At 36.3% G+C, this 22,376-nt stretch overlaps 2 protein-coding genes across 11 annotated transcripts in view; both read right to left on the bottom strand.

Annotated features, from left to right (window-relative positions):
• FKTN (fukutin) overlaps nucleotides 1–2,493 on the bottom strand; it is an 80,062-nt gene extending 77,569 nt beyond the window's left edge. For 4 of the 6 annotated variants that reach the window (XR_004319376.1, XM_032478119.1, XM_032478115.1 and 1 more), the window contains exon 1: nucleotides 2,051–2,422. The gene's annotated coding sequence lies outside the window, so the exon portion shown is untranslated. The other 2 variants (XM_032478116.1, XM_032478118.1) reach the window with 2 other exon arrangements.
• A 5,344-nt stretch (nucleotides 2,494–7,837) lies between these two features.
• Nucleotides 7,838–22,376, bottom strand: part of FSD1L (fibronectin type III and SPRY domain containing 1 like) — a 65,083-nt gene continuing 50,544 nt past the window's right edge. For all 5 annotated transcript variants that reach the window (XM_032478110.1, XM_032478108.1, XM_032478109.1 and 2 more), the window contains 3 exons: nucleotides 21,702–21,953; nucleotides 18,534–18,622; nucleotides 7,838–13,855 (listed from right to left, as the gene is read on the bottom strand). In XM_032478110.1, the coding sequence (XP_032334001.1) occupies nucleotides 13,733–13,855; nucleotides 18,534–18,622; nucleotides 21,702–21,953 (464 nt within the window). In that variant the 3' untranslated portion in view covers nucleotides 7,838–13,732. The remainder of the gene's footprint in view (nucleotides 13,856–18,533; nucleotides 18,623–21,701; nucleotides 21,954–22,376) is intronic.

The raw sequence follows: 22,376 nt of genomic DNA, 5'->3' as shown, positions 1-22,376 counted from the left end.
ATATTTTTATAATGAGCATACATTATTTTCATAGACAATAAAATTACTCATAAAAACAGATGATAAGTAGTAGTGGCTTAATGCCTGCTAGACAAATCTATAACTTTGCTACTTAAAATACAGTCCTCAGACCAGCAATGTTAGCATCATGTTGAAGCTTGTCAAAATGCAGATTTTCAGGCCCTACTGCAGATCTAGTGATTCAGAATCCACATTTTAACAAGATCCTCAGGCGATTCACACGTGCATATTAATATGTGAAAAGCACTGATGCAGACGCTAAGGCCTTTACGTGCAGGGACGACAGGGACATCTGCCTTCTTCACTGTACATCCCTAGCACCCAGCAGTGCCTGAAACATGTATCTGTTGAATAAATAAATAAGTAAACAACATTACTTCTGAATAGACAATCAGAATGACAGCGGAGGTTATATCTATTTGAAATATTTATTTTCTGTCAGAGTTCCCAGAAATGGTTGCTTAACGTTTATTGTAAATACTGTTAAATTATTTTAATAAAAATGTCACCCCAAGAATCTACTATGACTATATGTAACCCTTTTTGAAAAGGAGTCCTTGCTTATCGCTCTGAGATCTCCATTTCTCCTTCAGTCATTTCTCTATAGTCTCCTATCCATGGGCACACCCTTTAGTTACTCTCTTTACAATCTCTCTCTCACAACAAAATCATTTCCAAGATTTTAACTGTAACCTCTGAGGGAAAACTTAATACTTAAGTTCCAGTCTATAAACTCCACGTGGTTATATATTCAACTCTATTTTCTACACCTCAAATTTAACAATTTTATTTTCTATCAACTCTCTCCCTCTCACCTTCAGAAGTAGTTCTCCATCCTCACAGACTCATGTTTTACAGGTTTTAGAGAAAAGAGACCACAGAGTCTAACAAATCGTTTAACAGAGAATAGGATATAGAAGAATTAAATGACAGCCCCAGGGGCTAGTTATTTGGCAACACCAGAGCCACAATCTGAATCATCTTACTCCCAACACATTATTTGCTGGATTCTGACAGAATTCTCATTTTTGACAACAGCACTTAAACTCACTTTTTAGAAACACAGGTTCAAAACATCCAACTCATAGATCCAAGAAATCAAGTCCTATATACTGTGGACATTTCTCTCATTCCTTTTTCCTTCCTTTTCAGAACATAATGCACTTTCTTTCCACTCCTTCAGCATCTAGTGGCATCCTTCCCAAATCCTCTATCCTCTCAAAATCTACCTCCACAAATAGACTTTAAATGCCTATTCCTTCCTTCTCTACCTTTATCTATGGTGCTCAAAAGAAATGGTTCCTGAACCAAAACCTATCCCTTCTCAAAGTATAGCTCAGCCCCAGCCTTTTCTGTTTTTCCTAATTCCTAATGCACTGATCCATCGCTCACTTTGATATTTGTTCATGGGCTGCAGTTTATTTTTTGGAGGCCTGCTATCTTCAAAAGTAGAAAGAACCTGATATCATCTAGGTCCTCTTTTTACATCTGTGAAAACTGAGGCCCAGAGAGAAGTGACTAGCCTCACATTACTTGAGAAACTGGTAATGGTGATGAAATCTGAACTCAGTTGCCCAGATTCCTATCCAAAGCTTCAGTCTTTCCCGACATCCCCCAGTTGATAATGCAAACAAAAGGCAGATGTCAAAGCCATACGAAACTTTACTTAGCATGGCTAGCAGTGTCCACCCCGTTACTAAGCACACAGAAGGGACTCTTTAGTAAATAATCCTCCAATTAAACTAAAAGTTGAACCCAGGGGGAAAGCATAAGAAGAGAAAGAGATGGTAAACTAATTACCTCCTCTCTAGAAAGCTGCCGTAGCTGCCCCGCCGCCCATGGAAAAACTCCACACTCCTTCATGGGGCATCAGGCCCTTCCCAGCTGACACCGAGTGTTAGCTTCTGCTACAGTCCTGGCCTTCCCTTCTCCGCACCCACCCCTCCAGACGTGACACTGATACGCAGTGCTGCCAAAACCTGGTAGTCCCTTTCATGCTTCTATACCTTTGCACATTTTGGTCCCATACCTGCAAAGGCCCCTCTATCCTCTCACAAGTCCTGCAGTGGTTCTCACAATCCTGCTCAAACGTCACTACCCCAACCGGGTCCTACAGCGGTCTCAGCCGTCCTCCAAAACCAGACCTGTCCCGGGATGAGGACTTTTCTAGCTGACAGGCCCAGGAGCGTGGAACGGACGCGCGAGTGCACGTCTGGCACGAGGTGCTCGTGGGCCGCCCCACTGAGTACCCTCCGCCCGGAGCGCGCTCGACCTGTGGCCCGGCTGGGCCGCCGGGGGCACGGCACGTGCCCAGAAGGCTGGGGGATGCCCAGTGAGGGCACCCGAGCCACCGGCGACACCTGCCTGGAAATGCCCGCCTGTCCCCCCGGCGGCCAAGCAAAGCTTCCCACAACTTACCTCACCCAGCAGCGCCGGCATCTGTGCTTTACGGCACGCACGGCAAGCGCTGCAAAAGGGGCCGTCAAGCACAGAGCCGAGCGTCCTGGTCTGGCTGGTGTCGGAAACGTTCCCACGGTCGGGTTAGTGGCTTCGGGTGATTTACGACTCCTGCTGTCTCCTCACGGGCCGAAGTTTACTGAGCCCTGGCGATTTCCTAACTTTTGGGATCTAGCAATTTAGCTAAATCCCTTTTATCTCTTGACTGGGTCACAACTACAGCAGCGCACTGAGATGGCCTGAAATTTGGGGAAGTGGTTCAAAGATTGGAGAGGCAGCCTCTGAGCTATTTCCCAGAGCGTGTGAGTTTCTAGATAAATGTAGGATGCCAGTTAAATATGAATTTCAGAGAAACAACGAATAATTTTTTAGTGTGTGTGTGCTCTGCAGAGGGATGCAGAATAAATCCCTGAATCCTGGTTTGGGTACCAGCAGGTAAGGCAGGGGATAGGGTGGAAAATACTTAGCTGCGTCCAGTGTTGCTTTTGAGGTTGAGATGCCTGCGGGACATTCAAGCTCTAGTGGACTGTCATACTCCTGTTTAGGTCTAGAAATATACACACATTCAATTCTGTACCTGGGTCTTTTAACGTTTACCTGTATAATCCAAGTGTTTATTGTTAAGGATCAGATATGAATCAATTTTGACATGATTTTGAAAAGTATAAAACACTAAACAAATTACTGTAATTTTAAATTTTTTTCTACAAAAATTACTATTACCAGCCCATAGTGAAAACTGAAAATCCTCCCCTCATATACTTGAGTTATTTTCTAAACTTTATTTTCTGGAAAAGTATAAAATGAAGTTTTTTCTTTCTCATTTCCCAGGGCTTAGGATCCTTATCAGTTTCTTGTTTTTCTCTTCCGGAAGTTTTCTGTACATACAAGCTTATTCTGAATGTAACTGGACAAGGCTGGTTTTGAACCCAAGTTTTGCTACTTGCCACTGGAAAAGACAAGTGTTGATGGAAAAAGAAAAGTTAATTTATTCAGGAAGCCAGCAACCTGGGAAGATGGTGGACTAATGTCCTAAGACCATCTCCACGTTGCCGGTTAGGAGACAAAGGTCTGAGGGAGGGGGCTGCTGGGTGCATGATCAGCTCATACAGAGTTCTCAGATTGGTTGGCATCAAGGTGAAATTTCCAGCATCACTAGTCTTCTGGTTTCAACCAGTGTGCGGTCTATGTAATGTGGTCAGTTTTCATCTGGTGGGGGTCTGCTTCCTGTTAAGGTAACTTAGGAATGCGAGTCAGATCTTTCTATCTTCAGGGAACTGAGAGTTCAGTGACTCTATGTGGCTGGTTTATAGTCTAGATTGTTATCAATTTCCCCAGTCGAACAGCTGTTCTTTGCTTCTACCTTTTCACATTTCCTAATCATTAACTCGAGCTAGCCTTTTGAGACTCAGGGGAGGCCTGGGAGACTAAAGCTTTTCTACAAACAAGAGGCACGTGGAGAACACGGGGTGGGTGGAAGTTTGTCCCAGAAAGGTCCCATAGGGTCCTGCTTGGTTACAGTCCCCTCTTTGATACTTCTCAATCCTGAGGAGGAACAGGTGCAGAACAAGAAAGGGAATAAGGTTTTGAATAGAGAGGCTAATCACAAACTCCACAGAGGAACTCAGTTTTAAGAGACTCAGTTTTATTACTTAGAATTGGTAATTAGTAGATTAATTTAGAAATTGGCAGCACCCAGAGGAAGAAGTACCAAAGATTAATGGGATCACTGGACATAGGTGCTAATCTGAGGGACTGAAGATGGTAAATTGGCATCAAAATGAGTAACTGCTATTGATTGAAACATCAAATACATTAAAAATTCTTGACTTCATAATGATTCCTTAAAAATGAAACTTATTAGTCATGATTGAAGGTTTCCAGGGCATCAACTCACTATCCTGAAACTTGATAAAAAATCATTTATCCTGCCTTTCTGATTTGAACAGGATTTTAGTGTAACCAAAATGCTAATGAGAATTCCAGCTAATAAACGAAGAATGAGTGATAGAACAATCATTGCTACTCCTAATGAAATAATACAAAGGACAAAACTCATCAATAGAGGCTAAAATTAAGATGAAATGTTGATGAGGAACTTTTTTAACAGACAGATTAAGCTATCACCCCCTGTACCCACTGGTCAACCTTACCATTAAGTTGAGGCAAACAGACATTATGCCCTTCCAGATGTGATGCAACAGAAAGCACACAGCACCACCTGTGAAGGACTCATACCTAAAAATTGAAGCTGCATTTAATCAAAACTCTAGATTTAACATAGGCTATAGAGAATCAGCTAAATTCAGAATGTGGGACATTCTACAAGTCTAAGGCCCCAGTTTATCATTGGCAATTAAAAGGTGGGGAAGGAACTAATACAAAATCAGAGACTTAAGAGACATATAACCAAGTGCAATTTATGGACCTTGTCTGGATCCTGATTTGAAGAAAGCAGCCATAAAAAGAAATTTTTGATACAACTGAAGCTTTTAATATTAGATGATATTAAGGAATTGCTGTTAATTTTGCTAAGAATGTCAATGGAATATGGTTGTGTTAAAATAAGTCATCATCGATGCATATTGCAGTACTTACGGGTGAAATTTTTAAAAACTTTAAAATGATAGAAACATGGCAAAATGGTAACAATTTAATAAATCTATGTGGTGAGCATAAAAGTGTTCATTATAAATAGGCTCTCTGTTTGAAATTGTCATAATAAAGATGAACATGGGAAAAATTATCATGAAGTTCATAGATATGAATACTTTGCAAATACATAATGAAACTTGTTCCATGTAAACCAAAAAAAGGCAGTTAAAGCAAAGGATGGCACTGGCCAATCTTCTGATTTGAACTAAGGTCTTTTTAAGTGTGGATCAACTGATTAGACTTTCTCACTTTTTTTCTTACATAAACCACAGACATAATGCATCATCTATAATTTCCAGTGTGTTTCTTTCAAGTGAACCAGGAACTTAAAGATGCAAGTGAAGGAATCTGAACTCGGAGTCCTAAATTTGTATTTTTCTCTTCTGCAATACTCCTGATCACTTACAATTATCTTGGACACAACTAACTTGTCAGCTTTTCATCTCTAAAGTTCCCCCCCTTTCCTTAAATGTAACTTTTCATAATTGAATTTCATTGGTTTATGTAATGCTTAAATTAAATAACTACAACAATGCCACTGGCATGAACAAGTTTGGGAACAAACAGCTAACTAGAGGTAAACAAACTACTCATCTGGTGGGAGCAGTCCTTCTCCAGCATATCCGAGGGGAGCCCAGCTGTGAGCCTTCAACTTACTGTAAACCAGAGTCAGTATACTTTAACCTGGTTAGCCAATCCAGTTGAGGAGGGGTACCAGGATGGGTAAAAACAGCCCCTATTATAAGCAAACATCTGTCTTTTAAGAATTGCTCAGATGTGGGAGTACATACACATCCTGGCCCATCCTAACACTGTGGGGCCTGGGGCAAGAGTAGGAATGGAAGCCAACCCTGATATATTTTAAGTGTCTGAATAGGTGAGCGTCAACCCTATACACATACGTTCACTTCTATCTTGACAAATATTTCTTCTCAAGGAACAGAAATCTAGGTTCAAAATTGGAATTCTCAGACTTGTGCTGGAAAGTGACAGCATGAGAACTAGGTGTTATTGTTCTTCCCCCAAGCCCCTGGTCTGTTTCCTTTCAGCCTCTAGTATGCATGGAGGTTGACACCTCAGTCTGCACATCCAAGCTCCATGGACCACACCCTTCACAAACTGCCTCCCCTTGAAAATAGGGGTATATACACATGTAGTGCAGTCTGTCTTCCAGACAGGTTTGGGGAAGAGACCTGCATGTGTTGTGGAAGCAAGCTTTGGGCTGGTGGGACAGGGAATTATGGGGTCCTGGCTGTCTGGCTCACAGAGGGTAGTGGAACAAGACTACAAGTGGGTGCAATCCCTTAGCTTCTTTAACTGTTCATTCCATGGAGAGGCACAGCCAGAGAATGAGGATCAGAACAGGGACACTCCCCGTCCCCACTCTTGCCCAAGTCTAAGTGTACACACACACACACACACACACCCATTTTATCATACTATATATACTGTTGGACTTGCTTTTTCCATTTCATAATAGCATGAAAATCCTTCCACTAATAGCATGTTCTGTATCAGTTATGTAGGGTTACTGGAAGCACCACAACCTACCATCCCGGTGACCTTGTGCAAAAGGGGCATAAACATACTACTGGTACCATGCGGTGTAAATGTACAACACTGTTTAGTAAGAGAAACACTTAGAAAAGTAGAATGCACACAATTTCCTGAGCCCTCATCCCAGGGACCCAGCCAGGCACAGCAGGACTCGGTTACCAAGGAAAGGGCTCCTTAACTGAGGAAGCCTATTCCCATAATGGTCTACATACTTAGAACACTTGGAGAGAGAGGCGTGCCGAATGTACCTGGACAAGTATGTAACAATGGTGGCTTGCTAGTGCAGCAACTTAGAAAAGGGGAGCCTTCAGAATTCTGGTAGCCCATTCTTCAGTTAACAGTTAGGTTGCTTGTATTTTGCTATTGAAATGCTGCAGTGAGTACTGGCTTATTTGGGAGTATGTATCTAAGAGATATACCTAGAAATTGAACTAACTTTTCCAAACTGTGTGTATTTAAAATACTGATATTACTTAATTGTTCTCCAGAAATGTTGCATCCATTCACACTCCATCTTCTATATGAGGGTACTGGTTTCTCAGTATAGTCTTCTCCCTGTAACTCAAGACTATCCACTATCTCTTCATTCTTCTCTTGGCGAAAATGACCTTAGTTACAGGAGCTCCAGCCTCGCCTGGTCATTGATTGGTTTTCTCTTTTCTCCTAGATTGGTTTCAAGTTAGAATATAAATGTTAAAAAGTCTTAGATTCTAGTTCTGACTCTCTCAGCTAGTCTACCAAAATGTAACCCAAGATGTGACAAGCTTCAAAGACAGACACTAAGTTCCTGATTTATATTATAGTTACAGCATGTTTCATCTTCCATCTCTAGCTGCACTGTACAAAACAGCAACTATTAGCAAGACAAGGCTCTTTACATTTAAATTACAATAAAAATTTTAGTTGCTCAGCTGAACTGGCCACATACATTTAAAGCGCTCAACAGCTGCCTGTGGCTAGTGGCTATTGTATTGGGCAGCACAAATACATAACTTTTCCATCACTGCATAAAATTCTGTTGAACAGCACTACTCTAAAATAAAAGGTCTGGAGGGCAAAAAGACTACGACTTTTTAATCTTCTTATCTTCAACAGCACATTGTAGATATTTAATAAGAGTTGATAAAAATGCAAGCACTGAAGCAAAAGCAGGGAAAAAAAGTTTTATTTTTAGATGAGATACTCCAGGTGCTTTTGTAAGAACTTAACTCGGTTATTCTATACAGAATATACAGTCATTTCAACATACACGTCACTCCACTTTGAATACTCTATTTTAAAGTTTAAAAAACCATTTAAAAAGCTTTGTCTTGTTTCCAAGGAAAATGAGGCAATATGCTTATTATAAAACACTAGTTTGCAGCACTGAGTACATTATAAGCTCACTAACGTTCTTCATCCTTAACTTAAAGGTTAAACCTGAGGAATTAGAATTTTTATTATCAGAACTGCATAGCAGAACCATGTCCAGATGATAGAAATACCAAATAATCTGTGGCTCAAGATAACCTGTAAACCATTTAATCCAATTTAAAGCAAAACTAGTATATTAGGAGAGATACTAAATGATACCCAGGTTGACAAGGTTTTGAAACACCTCATCATAGTTTTTAAAGATGACAGTGCAACAAACGTGTCAAATGTTAAGTGGGAACATACACCTTGTTATCCACTGACAACAAACTGTTGAACCATTCCAAAACTGTTGTTTTAGAAAGAATTATTTAGACCAAATTCAGTCTTTGCATGTGGCACTGAGCAGTCATAAACTGGAAGTGCAAATGCGTGGGTGGAAACAGCTTAAATCATTTATTTATGCTACTGTTCTACTCTGGTACACTAAATGCTGTGGGAGAAATGGTACACTTCTACAAGTCTTGATGTAGAGTAATAGGCTTGATGAGAAAATATAAAAAGGCCACAGGTCATGCACAAACTGCAAATGTTAAAGGGTGTTTTAATCAGATTAAAAAAAATCATGTTTGATGTCCTGGTGATACCACTTAAAGCACATGCTTTATCAAAGGAAACGGCATCTGGAAGTATCCAAACACTTAAATCCATTATCAGCTAAAAGTTAACACCTTACACTTACACAGCGTTTTACTGTCGTTGAAGCAATTTCACATACTCTATTTCATTTTATTCCTCACAACAGCCCTGTGGGGTAGGCTGAACAAGTTACAATTATTTTATGTAAGGCAATGGAGGCCCAAATATGATAAATGATGCATGTAGAGATCACAGATCTAGTATATGGTGGAGGCAAGGTGATTAATTTTAAATACTTTAAAATAAACCCAAAATATTTGTTACATCCAGAAATTTTAAAGACTAGTGCTTTTTACTATAAATTACTCCAAAACTTTAGCTCTTATGTATCTGCTGTATGAATTATAAATTTGATTTTAATTTAAAGAGTCTCCCTTAAAAGGTAAATTAGACTCAATGCTTTGGTGCCCTAGAGATATTGGAAATGTTATTTTAAAAAGAAAAAGCATCCTCATAGCCCTTAGGCTCTCCAAAAAGTTCCAACACTAATAAAAATGCCTTTTACCAATCACTTACAATTTGACTTATTTTAAAATTGGCCCAAACTTAAGAAGCTCCAAGCCAAAGCAAACACATTCACCTACCTGCTGTCTTCCATACTGTGAAATCCTCTACACATCCATTCCCAAGGACCAACTTACACTGAACGGGTACCATTAAGAAACTATAGCAGTTTAAACTAACATAGCTCAAATGATTATGGATCAAAAGTCAGTACCTTAAACTGACCCAGAAATCACAAATACTGTTTTAATTTAATAAGTGGGTGGTCCAAGGAGAAGAGTACTATGACAATCTCTGGTATTCATTTGTAAGCTAATACTAACCTTAATATAACAAACCCAACAATATCTTTTCAACAAAAACATATACCAAATGTAATCCATTTAACCTCCAAATTGCTCAAAAAGTTTAAAGCATTTACATTAATCAAATATTCCAGGTAACAAAGCTATCATATGTGACAGATCAGGATCACAAATATTTGCATAATGTGAATACTGTAAGACACAAAATTAAAACTATACTGAATATGAGGTAATCTTTCTGCAATGATTAAGGAAACATTAATGATCTCATAAATGCTCCAGTACTGGCATTACAAAATGTACATGAGGATAACAAATAACTTTATGATTAGTTAGATGCTGAGTAAATTTATACTGACCATACACTTCCCTAGTATATCCAGTGTAAAAATAAAATCAAGGAAGAAACTTTTCCGGACCCATTTTATGTGACCACATATAAGTGAACCATTTTATATGCAGTTAATTTGAATTTTTTCACCAACTCCAACAAATTTACTTTTTAAAATTTCTGCCTTATTAGCAAAACATTGTTTTTAAAATGCAAACTTTTCATACCACTCAAAAGCAGCAAAACTACACACAGTAAATCAAACTTCACTAATTCTGGAAATCTGAATACCAAGTATGACTGCCCTATCACAGACACTTTAATAATCGTTGTAGGAATTAGCCAATGAATGAACACTGATTTCACTAATATGTTTTTTAAAAAGAATTATCATGATGATTTTTATACTCCTTAATTTTTTCAGCCTAGAATCACATATTTTATAGTAAGAAGTCTACTGCTGTCCTCTTCTAAAATGAATACTCTTTGAAATAATCATTTTTATATACATCCTTTTCCAATTTTTCCCCATATGTTTCCAAAAGAAACTATATAAATAATAAATTTATGGGAAAAGCATATATAGAAAAATTAATCATTCCAGATAACTCATGAAATAGAGTATCTTAGACTAATTTTTTAAAAGACTTCATTACAAATTACTTATTTTATTCTTTACACTACCAAGGATCAGTCACAAAAATTCAAATTATACATGATACTGTGCATACTTTAATTTCACAAATGAGCAAATAAAACCAAGCCAATATGTCTCTTTAGATGATAAAATGGGGGAAAATGACTGCAGGACAATGTTGGTCAAGTCTAACTGTAAAGTAGCAGTTTGTGGTTTGTCAAAATAGTACAGATGCCATCAATTAAACCCACGTACAGACAGGCACCCCTTTAATACTTTCAATTTGTTTACCTATACCTGGAACTTTCAAAGAATTACTGTGTATTAAATTTCTATGTGCACTCAGTAAATGCTTGGGATATACGTATTCACCAAAAGTTAAAGACATACGTGACACGATCAGTCCAAAGAGTCAAAATGAATTGTAAAAAAATTCTTTTTCTAAAGTGCTTAAGGCAATTCCTTCATTTCTTTATCCAGTTTATTAAAACTGGTTTAGGATTAAACTGCTAAAAGAGAAATGCAATACTAAATGTATGTTTTTATAAAACATAATTTTTTACACCTGTAATACATCCATTACCGTCAACCTCTCATGCATTTCTTTTACAGAAAGCAATCATGTTTGACCTGTCAAAATGAAGAGTAAAAAAAATAAAATAAAGAATATTTGAAAGGGAATACCAACTTTCCACAACGTATTAAACTGAGCCAAAAAACTCAGTATTTTTTAATTCAAATGTCAATGAGAATATTATATGTTATGGTCAAGTTAATAGTTACCTTAATTTGAGACCATGTAAATAGGCACTGCAGCTGATTATTTTCTAGTTTGAAAATGAGGGTGGCAAATTTCCTCCAGTTTAATGTAACATAAATAAACTTAAAACAGCTAAGCTAAAACCCCATACATTTTGTTCATTTTTTAGAGAACTTTAAGAAGCACAGTAAGAGGAAAACCTCAGATTTTTATTTTGAAGCAATGATAGTATTACTTCAAATGAGTTTTTCAAATGAATATTAGAAAATTGTATATGAAGGGTTTCAGATGGTGGCATGAGCACAGGAAGAATCTTATGCACTCCTCCAGCCCCTGATTAATATTTCCTTTTCCCCATGCCCCTGCAATAGAAGCCCCTCAGCAGTGTGACATAATGTTCTCTGCTTTAAACATCAGTTGACACTGCATGGCGCAGGGGGCAAGAGCATGCTTAGAGGAAGAAGGCACAGAATTAAAGAGAAAATACAACTATATTAGACATGATAGTAAAAGTTTTTATACAAGAACTTCTGGCTTTTTCTGTGTCATTTTTGCTAAAATATACATAGGTAACTGTGCACTTAAAGCAGCTCCACCCCTAACTTACTGCTTTCAGGTTTAACTCTCTGAGAGAGACTTATAACTTCCCATTTCCTTATCCTTAGGTCCTAGAATAACCTTGCTGTGGGGAACAGGACACTGAAAGTTTCTTTCAAAATCTCTAGGAGAAACAAAAACCAAAATTATATTTGTTTGGAGAATCAGAAGAATATCTACTGACATATGTCATTCTTTAAGCTGCCTAATAGTCTTTCAACTAAGTCATCAGACAGTGGTACAGCTATGAATGTCCTCTGGAAATATAATACCTAGTTCAAATAAAATTCCTCATTTAGATTTGTTTTACAATGAACAAAACATCCTATCAGTAAACAGTAAACTTTAAGAGAGAATGAGCTATTCCTATTACACAGGCCTTTCTGCAGCAAGTCACTCAAATGTAAGCAGCAAGAGTCACTTCGAGGGAGAAGGCTGTCATAACCAATATACTTAAAATGCAAATTAAAGTCAACATGAGAAAGTAACAGCTTCAACAATTAAGGAATATACAGATCCAGACCTCTTTAAAATGCTCAAGGAATTCTTAAATACTATAATTACAGCTTTCAGTTTGGCTCAAAGGACTTGTTACAAATTTTAATCAACTTTTAAAAAATACATATGTTCTGCTCAATAACCATGGGTGTTACTCACTGTTTAACACATTTTCCCTAAGTTTGGTAAACATTACTGTATGTTGATTTTTGAAAGAATTACAATCCCTTTAAGAAGCAAATGAATGTAGCAAAAAGATTGAGAGGAAAATAACCTCTGAATAGGTAGGGCTGAAAAACTCATGTGCCAAATAAGTCAGAGATATGCAGTTTTTTAAAAAACACTTGTTTAAACCATTCCATTTTATTAAAAAGGAGATATAAATGACTTCAGTAAAGAACAGTTTTAGGCACCTCCCTTCGTAACCTATATCTCTTAGACAAAACTTGAGTAGGTAGCTTTTTCTACTTTCTATATAACTTTAGAATTCAAGTGGGAATTTTATCAAAGATAACTATTAAAGGTAGTATTAAACAAGACAACAAAATCAGAAAATATAAAGCTTTAGAAAATCTTACCCATCATCCAAAATGATGGAATGAAAAGAAGTCTAATTAAACAGGGCAACATATAAAGAATATCCCTTTGCCACTGTTAGTGCAGCAAGTAAAAAACTGAAATTTGGGTGATTTTAAACTATTATGTCTAGAAACTCTTCCTATCCACTCTCTATTTTGAGTTATAACCATAAGAGAAATATCATGATATTTGGAAAAAATGATTTACAATTTAGTCAATAAACAAAAGAGGATAATTTAGCAAATCTCAACTTATTTATAAAAGGGGGGAAATAAACTATTTTAAGAAAACCTTTCTAGCATCCTCAATAGATTATTTCAATTTTTAGAAAACTATAGAGGACTGTATATTTTTAAAGCTTCAGTTTAAGAACTAAATAATAGGTAGTGATGACATTTAAAAAGTATACAGAAAAGAAGACAAGATTGTAAATGCTTTTCCCTCAGACCCTAGGGCTACCTTATGTAACTAAACATATTAGAAGAGCCAAAGTAAACCCAAGAAACACAAAATGAGTTTCTATGTAACTACTTAAACACTGTCTTCTCTCCCATTTACTCTTCAAAACATGAGTTTCTTGCTCGGTGTCTGCTTGCTTCTATGGATACTGCACAGTCCACTCCTGTGAATGCTTCGTACTAGATGCTTAATGCTAACGGATTCCATGCCTTAAAGCAGAATGTCGCAAACCTGATTTCCACCACTCATAAATTCCTGTGATTAGTAACTGCACGGAAAAGGCCACCCAATCAAAAAGGTAAACGTATTCCGAGTAGGCATTACTGAGTAATATTGTTTAGGCTGCTAGCTGAACCAGTCATTCCATTTTCACTTTTCTGAAGTGTTCTCACAGCACTTGGAACCTGCATCCCAGTATTCAAAGAAAGTCCACCACACCAAACCTAAGAAAAGACAAAACAAAGCTTCAGTCAGATTTCAAATCAAATTAAAACTTGAAGGATCCTTAAAGTTCCACTTGAAAGGCAAATATGTGAACATTATCAAATTCCAAACTGGTAACCTTCAGACCTGAACTGAGGGGAAGTGAAAAGGCTAACTCAAGAGTCTTTTAGACAGAGGCCAAAGGAAGTCTTTGTGACAGCAGAATCCAATGGAGCTGCACGGAAGAGAGGGAACTAAGAGCTGTAGAACTTCAGAGATTTAATTGGATCGATCGAGGCAAAAAGATGCTATCACTACTGACGCTAATCTTCACAACCAAGAGAACCGCACAGAGCCTACTTCCTTACCCCAACTACTGCTTTAGATTTTGATAATGAGGTATGGCCTGAGACTACAGGAATCTAGCACCCCTCTGTTAACAGAGTAATTCTATTCGTTTCTTCCTTAATTGTTAACCGAAGAACTCTTACCATTTTTAAGGTCTTCTGAGAAAAATGCAAATGGCAATATCCAGATACACTTGTCATATTCTATTATCATAAATGTGAATGAGTTTATGAATGATAAAACTGCTTTATTTGTGAACAGAGCAGCTATCACTCAGTAAACAGTAACTGATTTAGAATAGGATCAAGAGAATTAAAATCTGAAAATATGAATCATTTAAACTATCATCAACTGCCATGTATGTAGCCAACATAAGCTTAAGGCAAAGGAGATTCTAGAATTGTTTATGTATTCTCACTTTTATCTATATCCTAAAGTATTCAATATATACTAAAAAACTACAGTATTGTTATAAAGAATTTGCTGGTCTGTGAAATTTATAACTAATTAACATTAAAAAATTTTAAATTAGAAGGTTCAGTAATAACTCTTAAAATATAAAAGCAACTCTCTGATTATAAACCTACTATATTATTTTATTGAAATTTATTTAAATGATCTACAAAAAATATGTACTCAAAATATCTAGCACAAAGGTGCAAGGGCAAATCAATGGAGAAAGGTAAGTCTTTTTCAATAAGCAGCACTGAACACTTGGATAGCTATATGCAAAAAAAACAGATCTTAAACCATACTCCGTATATATAAAAATTAACTCAAAATGGATCCCAGACCTGAATGTAAAACCTAAAATTATAAAACTTCAAGAAGAAAACAAAAGAAAATATCTTTGTGAACTTAAGTTAGGCAAAGCATGATCCATAAAGAAAGAAAAAAAATCTATAAACCAGCTTCATCAAAATGAAACACTTCTCTCTGAAATTCCAGAAAATGAAAAAAATCAGAGACTGGGAGAAAATATTTGCAAAACATTTATCTGATAAAGGACTCATAGCCAGAATACATAAAGATATCTAAAACTCACTAGTAAGAAAACAAGTAACCCAACAAAAAAATGAGAAAAAGATTTTAACAGATAACTTCTCCAAAGAAATTATACAAATGGCAAATAAGCACATGAAAAAAATGCTCAACATCATTTGTCTTAGGAAAATGCAGATTAAAACTAAAATGAAATGCCATTACATACCTACTAAAATGGCTTAACAACAACTACAAAAAAATCTGAGAACATCAAATAATGGCAAGGATGTGAACTCTTATATATTACTAGTAGGAATGTAAAAGGGGTATATGGCCACTTTGGAAAACATTTTGGTAGCTTCTTATAAAGTTAAACATACACTTTCAATGTGATGTAGCAACCTCACTCTGAGGTATTCACCCAAGAGAAATGGAAACAAACAGTCACACAAAAATCCTTTTTTCCTAATTGCAAAAAAATGGAAAGAACCCCAAATGTCCTTCAATTGATGAATGGATGAATATTGTGTGGTAAATACACATATGGAATATTACTCGGCAATAAAAAAGAAGGGACTGCTGACAAACACAAAAACATGGGTGAATTTCAAATGTATTATGCTACGGAATCAAAAGTCTGTGTACCATACAACTCCTTTTCTATTATATTCTGGAAAAGGCAAAAACTATAGGGACGAAAAACTAGTTAGTGGTTGCTAGGGCTGGGTGTGATAGGAGAGGCCCACTACAAAGCAGCATGAAGGAATGGAAATGTTCTATGTCTTGATTATGGTGGTGGTTATACAGTTGCATGCGTCTGTCAAATCCCACAGAATGGTACACTACTGTAAATTACACTACAGTAAAACTTACTTTAAAAAAGAAAATCCTGTACACAAAAAAATTAAGTCATTCATTTAGTTAATAAAAAATAATAAAAGCAAGCCTTCAGTGAAGGAAAAAAACCCCAAATTTAACCAGTTGGGAAAAAAAATCTCCTAAAGCATCTTATGATTTTTACTAATGTAATTATAGTTTGATTATTTGGAATGAAAAAACAATGAATAAACTCACTATATATCTTCCTGAGATAGACTCAAATTAAACATGAAATTTACCCTTTTAGAAAGCATATCTGAGAGACTTAGGGGAAAAAATAATTTTGAATTCCACATGGTAAAAATAATGTCCTTGATTGACCACAGCCAAAAATAAATCATACATAGAGGTATGTGGCAAAGTAAAAAAGAAAATAACCTTTCCAATATTGCTGGGTTTTTTTCTATGAACAATAACTTCATTCACTAATCACTTTTACTATTTAATGAAAAAGTAGGAGTCTTGGTTATTAGCACTGTTTTAAACTTATTTTAAGAAAAAAACGTGACAATGAATATATGTATGTTCATGTATGACTGAGAAATTGTGCTCTACACTGGAATTTGACAGATTGTAAAATGATTATAAATCAATAAAAAATGTTAAAAAAAGATTATATGGGTAAATAATCATGATCAATTGTGAGATTTAAAAGTACTATATTTTAAAACCACATATACCCTGAATACTTTGTCCTCACAGTTGAGGAGTTAAAGTTGGGAGTCACGATGGTAGAAAACATACAAAACATTCTACCAAGTCTGCAATGGAAAGCTACCATCCAGGTCTGCAGAAGCAGCCCTCAAATTAAGGAAAGTTCTAGCCAGAATAATGATGATCTTAACTGGACTGCAGAACTCCCTACAGTGGCCTAATCTTATAGAGAAATGCAAAAGATAAAGGAGTTAGGAGAAGTGGTAATGTTTCCTTAATAAAAACATAAATGCAAAACAAAGTTTCATTTTGTTTGGAGAATCATGACTTTTTCTTATATAAGTCAACCTGAAATTGAGTAGGCCTGCAATTATATATGTGTGTATAGACAAACATACTCAGTCTACCTCACATAGTCATCTAATATCTTACAAAAACTAAACTGCAATGGAAAAAAGGTGATCTTCTCAATAATGGTCCTGGAATAAGCAGGTATCTGTATGGAATTAAAGAATGCATCTTGACCCCAATATCATACCAAACATATCAATTCTATACTTGCATTGTAAATGCAGTCTATGTCTAAATGTATAAGGAAAAGAAAGCTTTTAGAAGAAAACACAAGAATATTTTCATGACCTTGGGGGTGAATAAAGATTTTTTTAAACAGAACACAAAAAGAGCTAATCATAAATGAAAAAACTGATAAATTGAGCAACATTAAAATTAACAACTTTTGTTCATCAAAAGACACCAAGAAGAGAGGGGAAAGGAAAGCCAGAGTGGAAAAGACATCTGCAATACATGTATCTGGCAAATACATATATCTCACACTACAGAGAGAACATTAAATCAGTCAATAAGAAATAGGAAGAGAACCCAAAAGAAACCCAGGCAAAAGACTTGAACAAGCATTTCACAAGAGTATATCCAAACAGTCAATCAACATACTAAAAGGTGTTCAGTAGCACTAACCACCAAGGAAATGCAACTGAAAACCACAATGTAATATCTCATACTCATTAGAAGGACTAAAATTTTTAAAAAGACAATATCAAGTGTTGATAAAGATGTGGAGGAATTCAAACTCTCACATACTGCTGGTGGTAATTAGTATAACTGATGTCTTTGGAAAACTCTACTTACAGTTAATTACACATATACCATATGATCTAGCAATCACAACCCTAATTATATACCAAATGGAAATATATTTACCAAAAGACATTAAGAAAAATGTGGAAGTTCGATTTGTAAATGTCCTCAATGAGAAACCACCCAAGTATCGAACTAAATTAGAATGGGCAAATAAATTATGATATAGTCATATAATGGAAAACTATACATATACATGTAGTGGAAAACTATATGAGAATGAATGAACTACCACCATGTAGAAACACATGGATAAATCTCACAAACATAATGTTGAGCCAAAAAGGTAAATCATTTCATTTATACAAAGTTGAAAAGGAGGCAAATAAATTTATGGTATTAAAACTCAAGGTAAGTACCACTTTGGTGGAGGGTTATTAGGGGCTGGAAAAGGGCACAATGCTCCATTTCTTGATCTAGATGTCGGTTACAAAAATGAGCACAGTCCTTTGAAGACTGATCAAACGACATGCTTACGATTTGCAGACTTCTGTATCTTAACACTTACTTCAATAAAATATACCGAAAACATACAGACAATCACAGATTTGGGAGAGGTGGATTGGAGAAAGGGTGAGGAGTACGAAGGAAAAATGATACTGTGCTTCCCCAGATATATAGCATACATTGTTCTCCTTAAAGCTGCCAAACCAAATAAAACATAAATTAGGTACTAACCATGAAGCCAGGTAGTACTGGCTGTGTAAATTTTGTCTTAAAGGAATACAACAACTGTTTTGAGTTTGCATCATAGAAAGAAAGTTGACCTAAAAGGAAGGAGAAAAAAAGCCTGATTTATTATTCAAGAAATTATAATATCTAATTAAGCCTAACATATAATCATGCATGAAAGTAATAACTAAACGCATATTTTGGCATTAATTTTTTTTGGCACTTTGAGGACTGGACTTAGTAATTCTCACTTGAAAATCAGTAGTGAACTTGCTTAAGAAAAAGCCCAAATCCAGTTTTCCTCCCCTGTTTTTCAAGATCTCTAAAATGCTTCCATTATGTGGCCATTATTCTGCTTATTCAACTATGGACTATTTCTTTATTTTATCTTTATTTAACAAATGGCTTCCGTAGCCCATTAAAAACCAAGGCAATTTCTTCCTCATTTGTACTATAGCCTCTCCACCCAAATCCTATCACCATTTAAGGTTTACTCTATTAAACCTTGTCTTCTAACTACTTGAAGCCATACTCACACCTGAATCTCTGAAATCATGGTATGGTTATCACTGCTTCAGTTTTGTTAATCTGTCAGATCTCACAGTCCATCTTTCAATAATGATCATGCAACTAAAATCACTCTTTCTTTCTGACCACTGAACTCTCCAACCGGATGGCCTCCTTACAATTGTTATTACTCCTTGAAACCCTTCGCATGACTATTCTGTTGGTTTGTTTCCTAACCCTGAGGATATCTTCTGTCTCTTTTTCTCCTATTCTAAATGTAGATGCTTATCTAGGCTCCTTTCTCTCTACAATGTTCCCTTAGTAAACCTCCTGGTGCCAAACAGAGAAGAAAAGAAACTAACATTTATGCCTACTGTTTAAGAATTGGGTGATTTATATATACATTACTTCAAAATACCAAGCAGTCTGTATGTGGTCACAAAGTAAACAGCAAAGCAGTAATGTTTAATTGTTCTGTGCAATATTCAGTAGCCCCTCTGTGATGCCATTTCTAACATTTAGCTTCAGCTAAATAATGCCACATGGCCGTCCTGCTGGCACCCCATCTTTCCCCAGGACTCTCTATGTTCCCTATCCTGCTGAGGACACTATCACCCTCTTGATCACACTGGATGGAACCTGAGTCATCTTCAGTTCTTCTGTCTCTCCCTCTAATCCATATTTAATTATTGAGTCCCATGAATTCTACTTTCATACCACCAAATCCACTCTTCTTGATTCCCCACTGCTCAGCTCCCTCTTAACACTAATCATTCAACAAACACTTATTACAATAAAACACTTCTTTACACTATGTAAAGCACCTGCCAGGCAACTAAGGACATAAAATACTTAACAAAACAGACATGGTCCTGCATACACTGCTTAAAAGCCACCTCCCTGAAAAGTCTCCCCTTATCCCATGTTTGCAATCTCTTCCACGTTTAACCATTTACTAATATTTCTAAAACCAGATTATCATATGACTATAGTTTTCTAAAATGTACAGAAGCCCCTTCCCTCAACAATAAAAAAAAGATTAGCCTATCATTATTTTTCAAGGCCCTCAGAATCTGATCCCACCCTACATTACAACTTCTTCCCGTGCCCTGTGCTCTAGGTTAACAACCACACTTACTACTATCTGTAAGGAACCACAAAGAATGGGAAAAGACATAGAAGAACATAAGCAAACCCTATCTTGGTAGTTGAAAAAGAAAAAAAAATGTATGTCAATAAATGTACTATTTATCCTGAGGAAAATTATTTATCTGATTCAAAGTTAGTAAGTAGAAAAGAATATAGTAAAACTGATATGCCATCACTAAAAATTAATCAAACCAAAATCAATTTTTTTTCCTTTTTTGTTTGAGTAACTAGGCTGATACCTCATGGAATTATTTGGACACGATGTTACTTAAAATGGTAAAATGTGGTATTATTAGCTTTAAGTGACAACTTGGACAGAAGCATCTAGGGAATTACTTTTGTTCTCTAGTTCAACAGTACGTCATCTTCAAAATTTTTATAAATATTTAGATGACAGTAGAGAAGATACTTATCAAATATACTCAAAAAGCTTAAAGAAATTTCCCAAAGGCAAGCATCAAGCTAATATTTAGATGATCTTAACAGGAGGGAAAGATTGGCCAAACCCATTTAGATGAAACTTAAGGACAAATATAATATTCTTCATTTGAGTTATAGACAACAAAAAACACCCCTACACTGCCTAGTGTAAGGGGGAAAAGATAATGCAACAGGACTCCATGGGGAAAGGTCCAGGGGACTGGGTGGCGGCAAGCTCAATACTGACCTACAGTGCTGTTAAGTCATGTTATTAGACATTATGCCACCAAGTCACTAACCTATGATGGTCAGAAGCTGTGTGTTCTAACTGGAGAACCCATATTTAAGATACATATAGACATAGTACACAACCATAGGAGATTATAAGGGTTTAGAAAAGTTATAAGAGGAATAGCTAATGGTATGGAGAATGTACAGTCTAGAAAAACAGGGTAAGAGAAGCACTGTTAGTAGTTTTTAAACAAATAAGGATTATCATGTTAAATGTGAATTAGGGAACAAAAGCCTGTGTTTCTTCAGATGATAAAATTAAAAAGCAACTGCCTCAGAGGTTATTGGCAGCCAAAGTGACCTGATTTAAGAAAAACCTTCTAACCAAGTGTTATCCCACAATGCAACAGGCCGCCTCTAAGACAATTAGCTTCACACAGAAAAGTTCACGCACAGGAGTGGCAACTACTTCGCAGATATAATAAATGTAATAAGGATTTTATACTGTGTGGAAAAGGCAAATTTCTAAGGTCTACTTCAGCTTTAAAAAAATCTGTCTCCATCACTCTTGACAGGTAATAAAACAAGGGAAGGGAAGAATTAAAATGGGCAAGAAAATATTTTAATGCAAACATCTTATTTTCAGACTGACTTAGTATGTTATAGATGAATGCTTTTGTGGGCCTATAGGCAGACATGGTACACCCTTCCAGTCAATTCCAGAGCTGAAATTATGTTTGTGATCACCTTTACCACACCTTACCACAATACTAAGGGAAATTCTACTGTATAGATGATTACTAATGAAAAGTACTGAGGATATACTGTAACTATGATGAAATGACATGAGAAAATCAGTAAACTTACCTCCATCAAAATCACAAAATACACCTATTCTTTCAGGAACAGCAACATCCAAAGATTTGACTTTATTATTATGCTTTGCCGCAAATGTGTTTTGTAGCCAGTTATTGACATGGATACACCAACTAGTGTTTGTCTTCCCTAACTGGTCAAATTTCCCCAAAGTCTTGTATGCTACTCCCACACTGTAGGATTTACAATCCTTCTGGGCCTTGACCTCCCAGTAATGTTGTCCACTTTCAATAGCCGTGTCTCCTACGAAAGATCAGAAAGGTAAATATGACTCTTACCTCCTCTTTATGAGTCACAGAGTTTTATCTATGTCTCATCCCACAAAATGGCACCAAAACAAAAAAAAATCTCATTCAGGAGAATACTCATATTAACACACAGCACACAGACACTAGATGCAAAGTATCTGCTATAACTTGTATATTTACTACTAACTTTTCTGAATAGAGAAGCCATCAGAACTTTTCTCCCTTACTATCCCCACAAGAGTTATAAATGAGAAGCACTATGTAAACTGAAGTAGAATTCCAAACATATCAGTAAGACAGTTTGAAAACCAACCAAAGTAATTAGGCTGCAAGAGGGAGAAATTCTGGCCCCAAATCATTCAATACATAGGCAGCCACTCTGCCTCTGAGGGGAAAGCCCGCCAGTGTGATTGCGACA

Source organism: Camelus ferus, chromosome 4, assembly GCF_009834535.1.
Source record: "Camelus ferus isolate YT-003-E chromosome 4, BCGSAC_Cfer_1.0, whole genome shotgun sequence".
Taxonomy (NCBI): domain Eukaryota; kingdom Metazoa; phylum Chordata; class Mammalia; order Artiodactyla; family Camelidae; genus Camelus; species Camelus ferus.
This window is presented reverse-complemented; position numbering and strand designations above follow the sequence as displayed.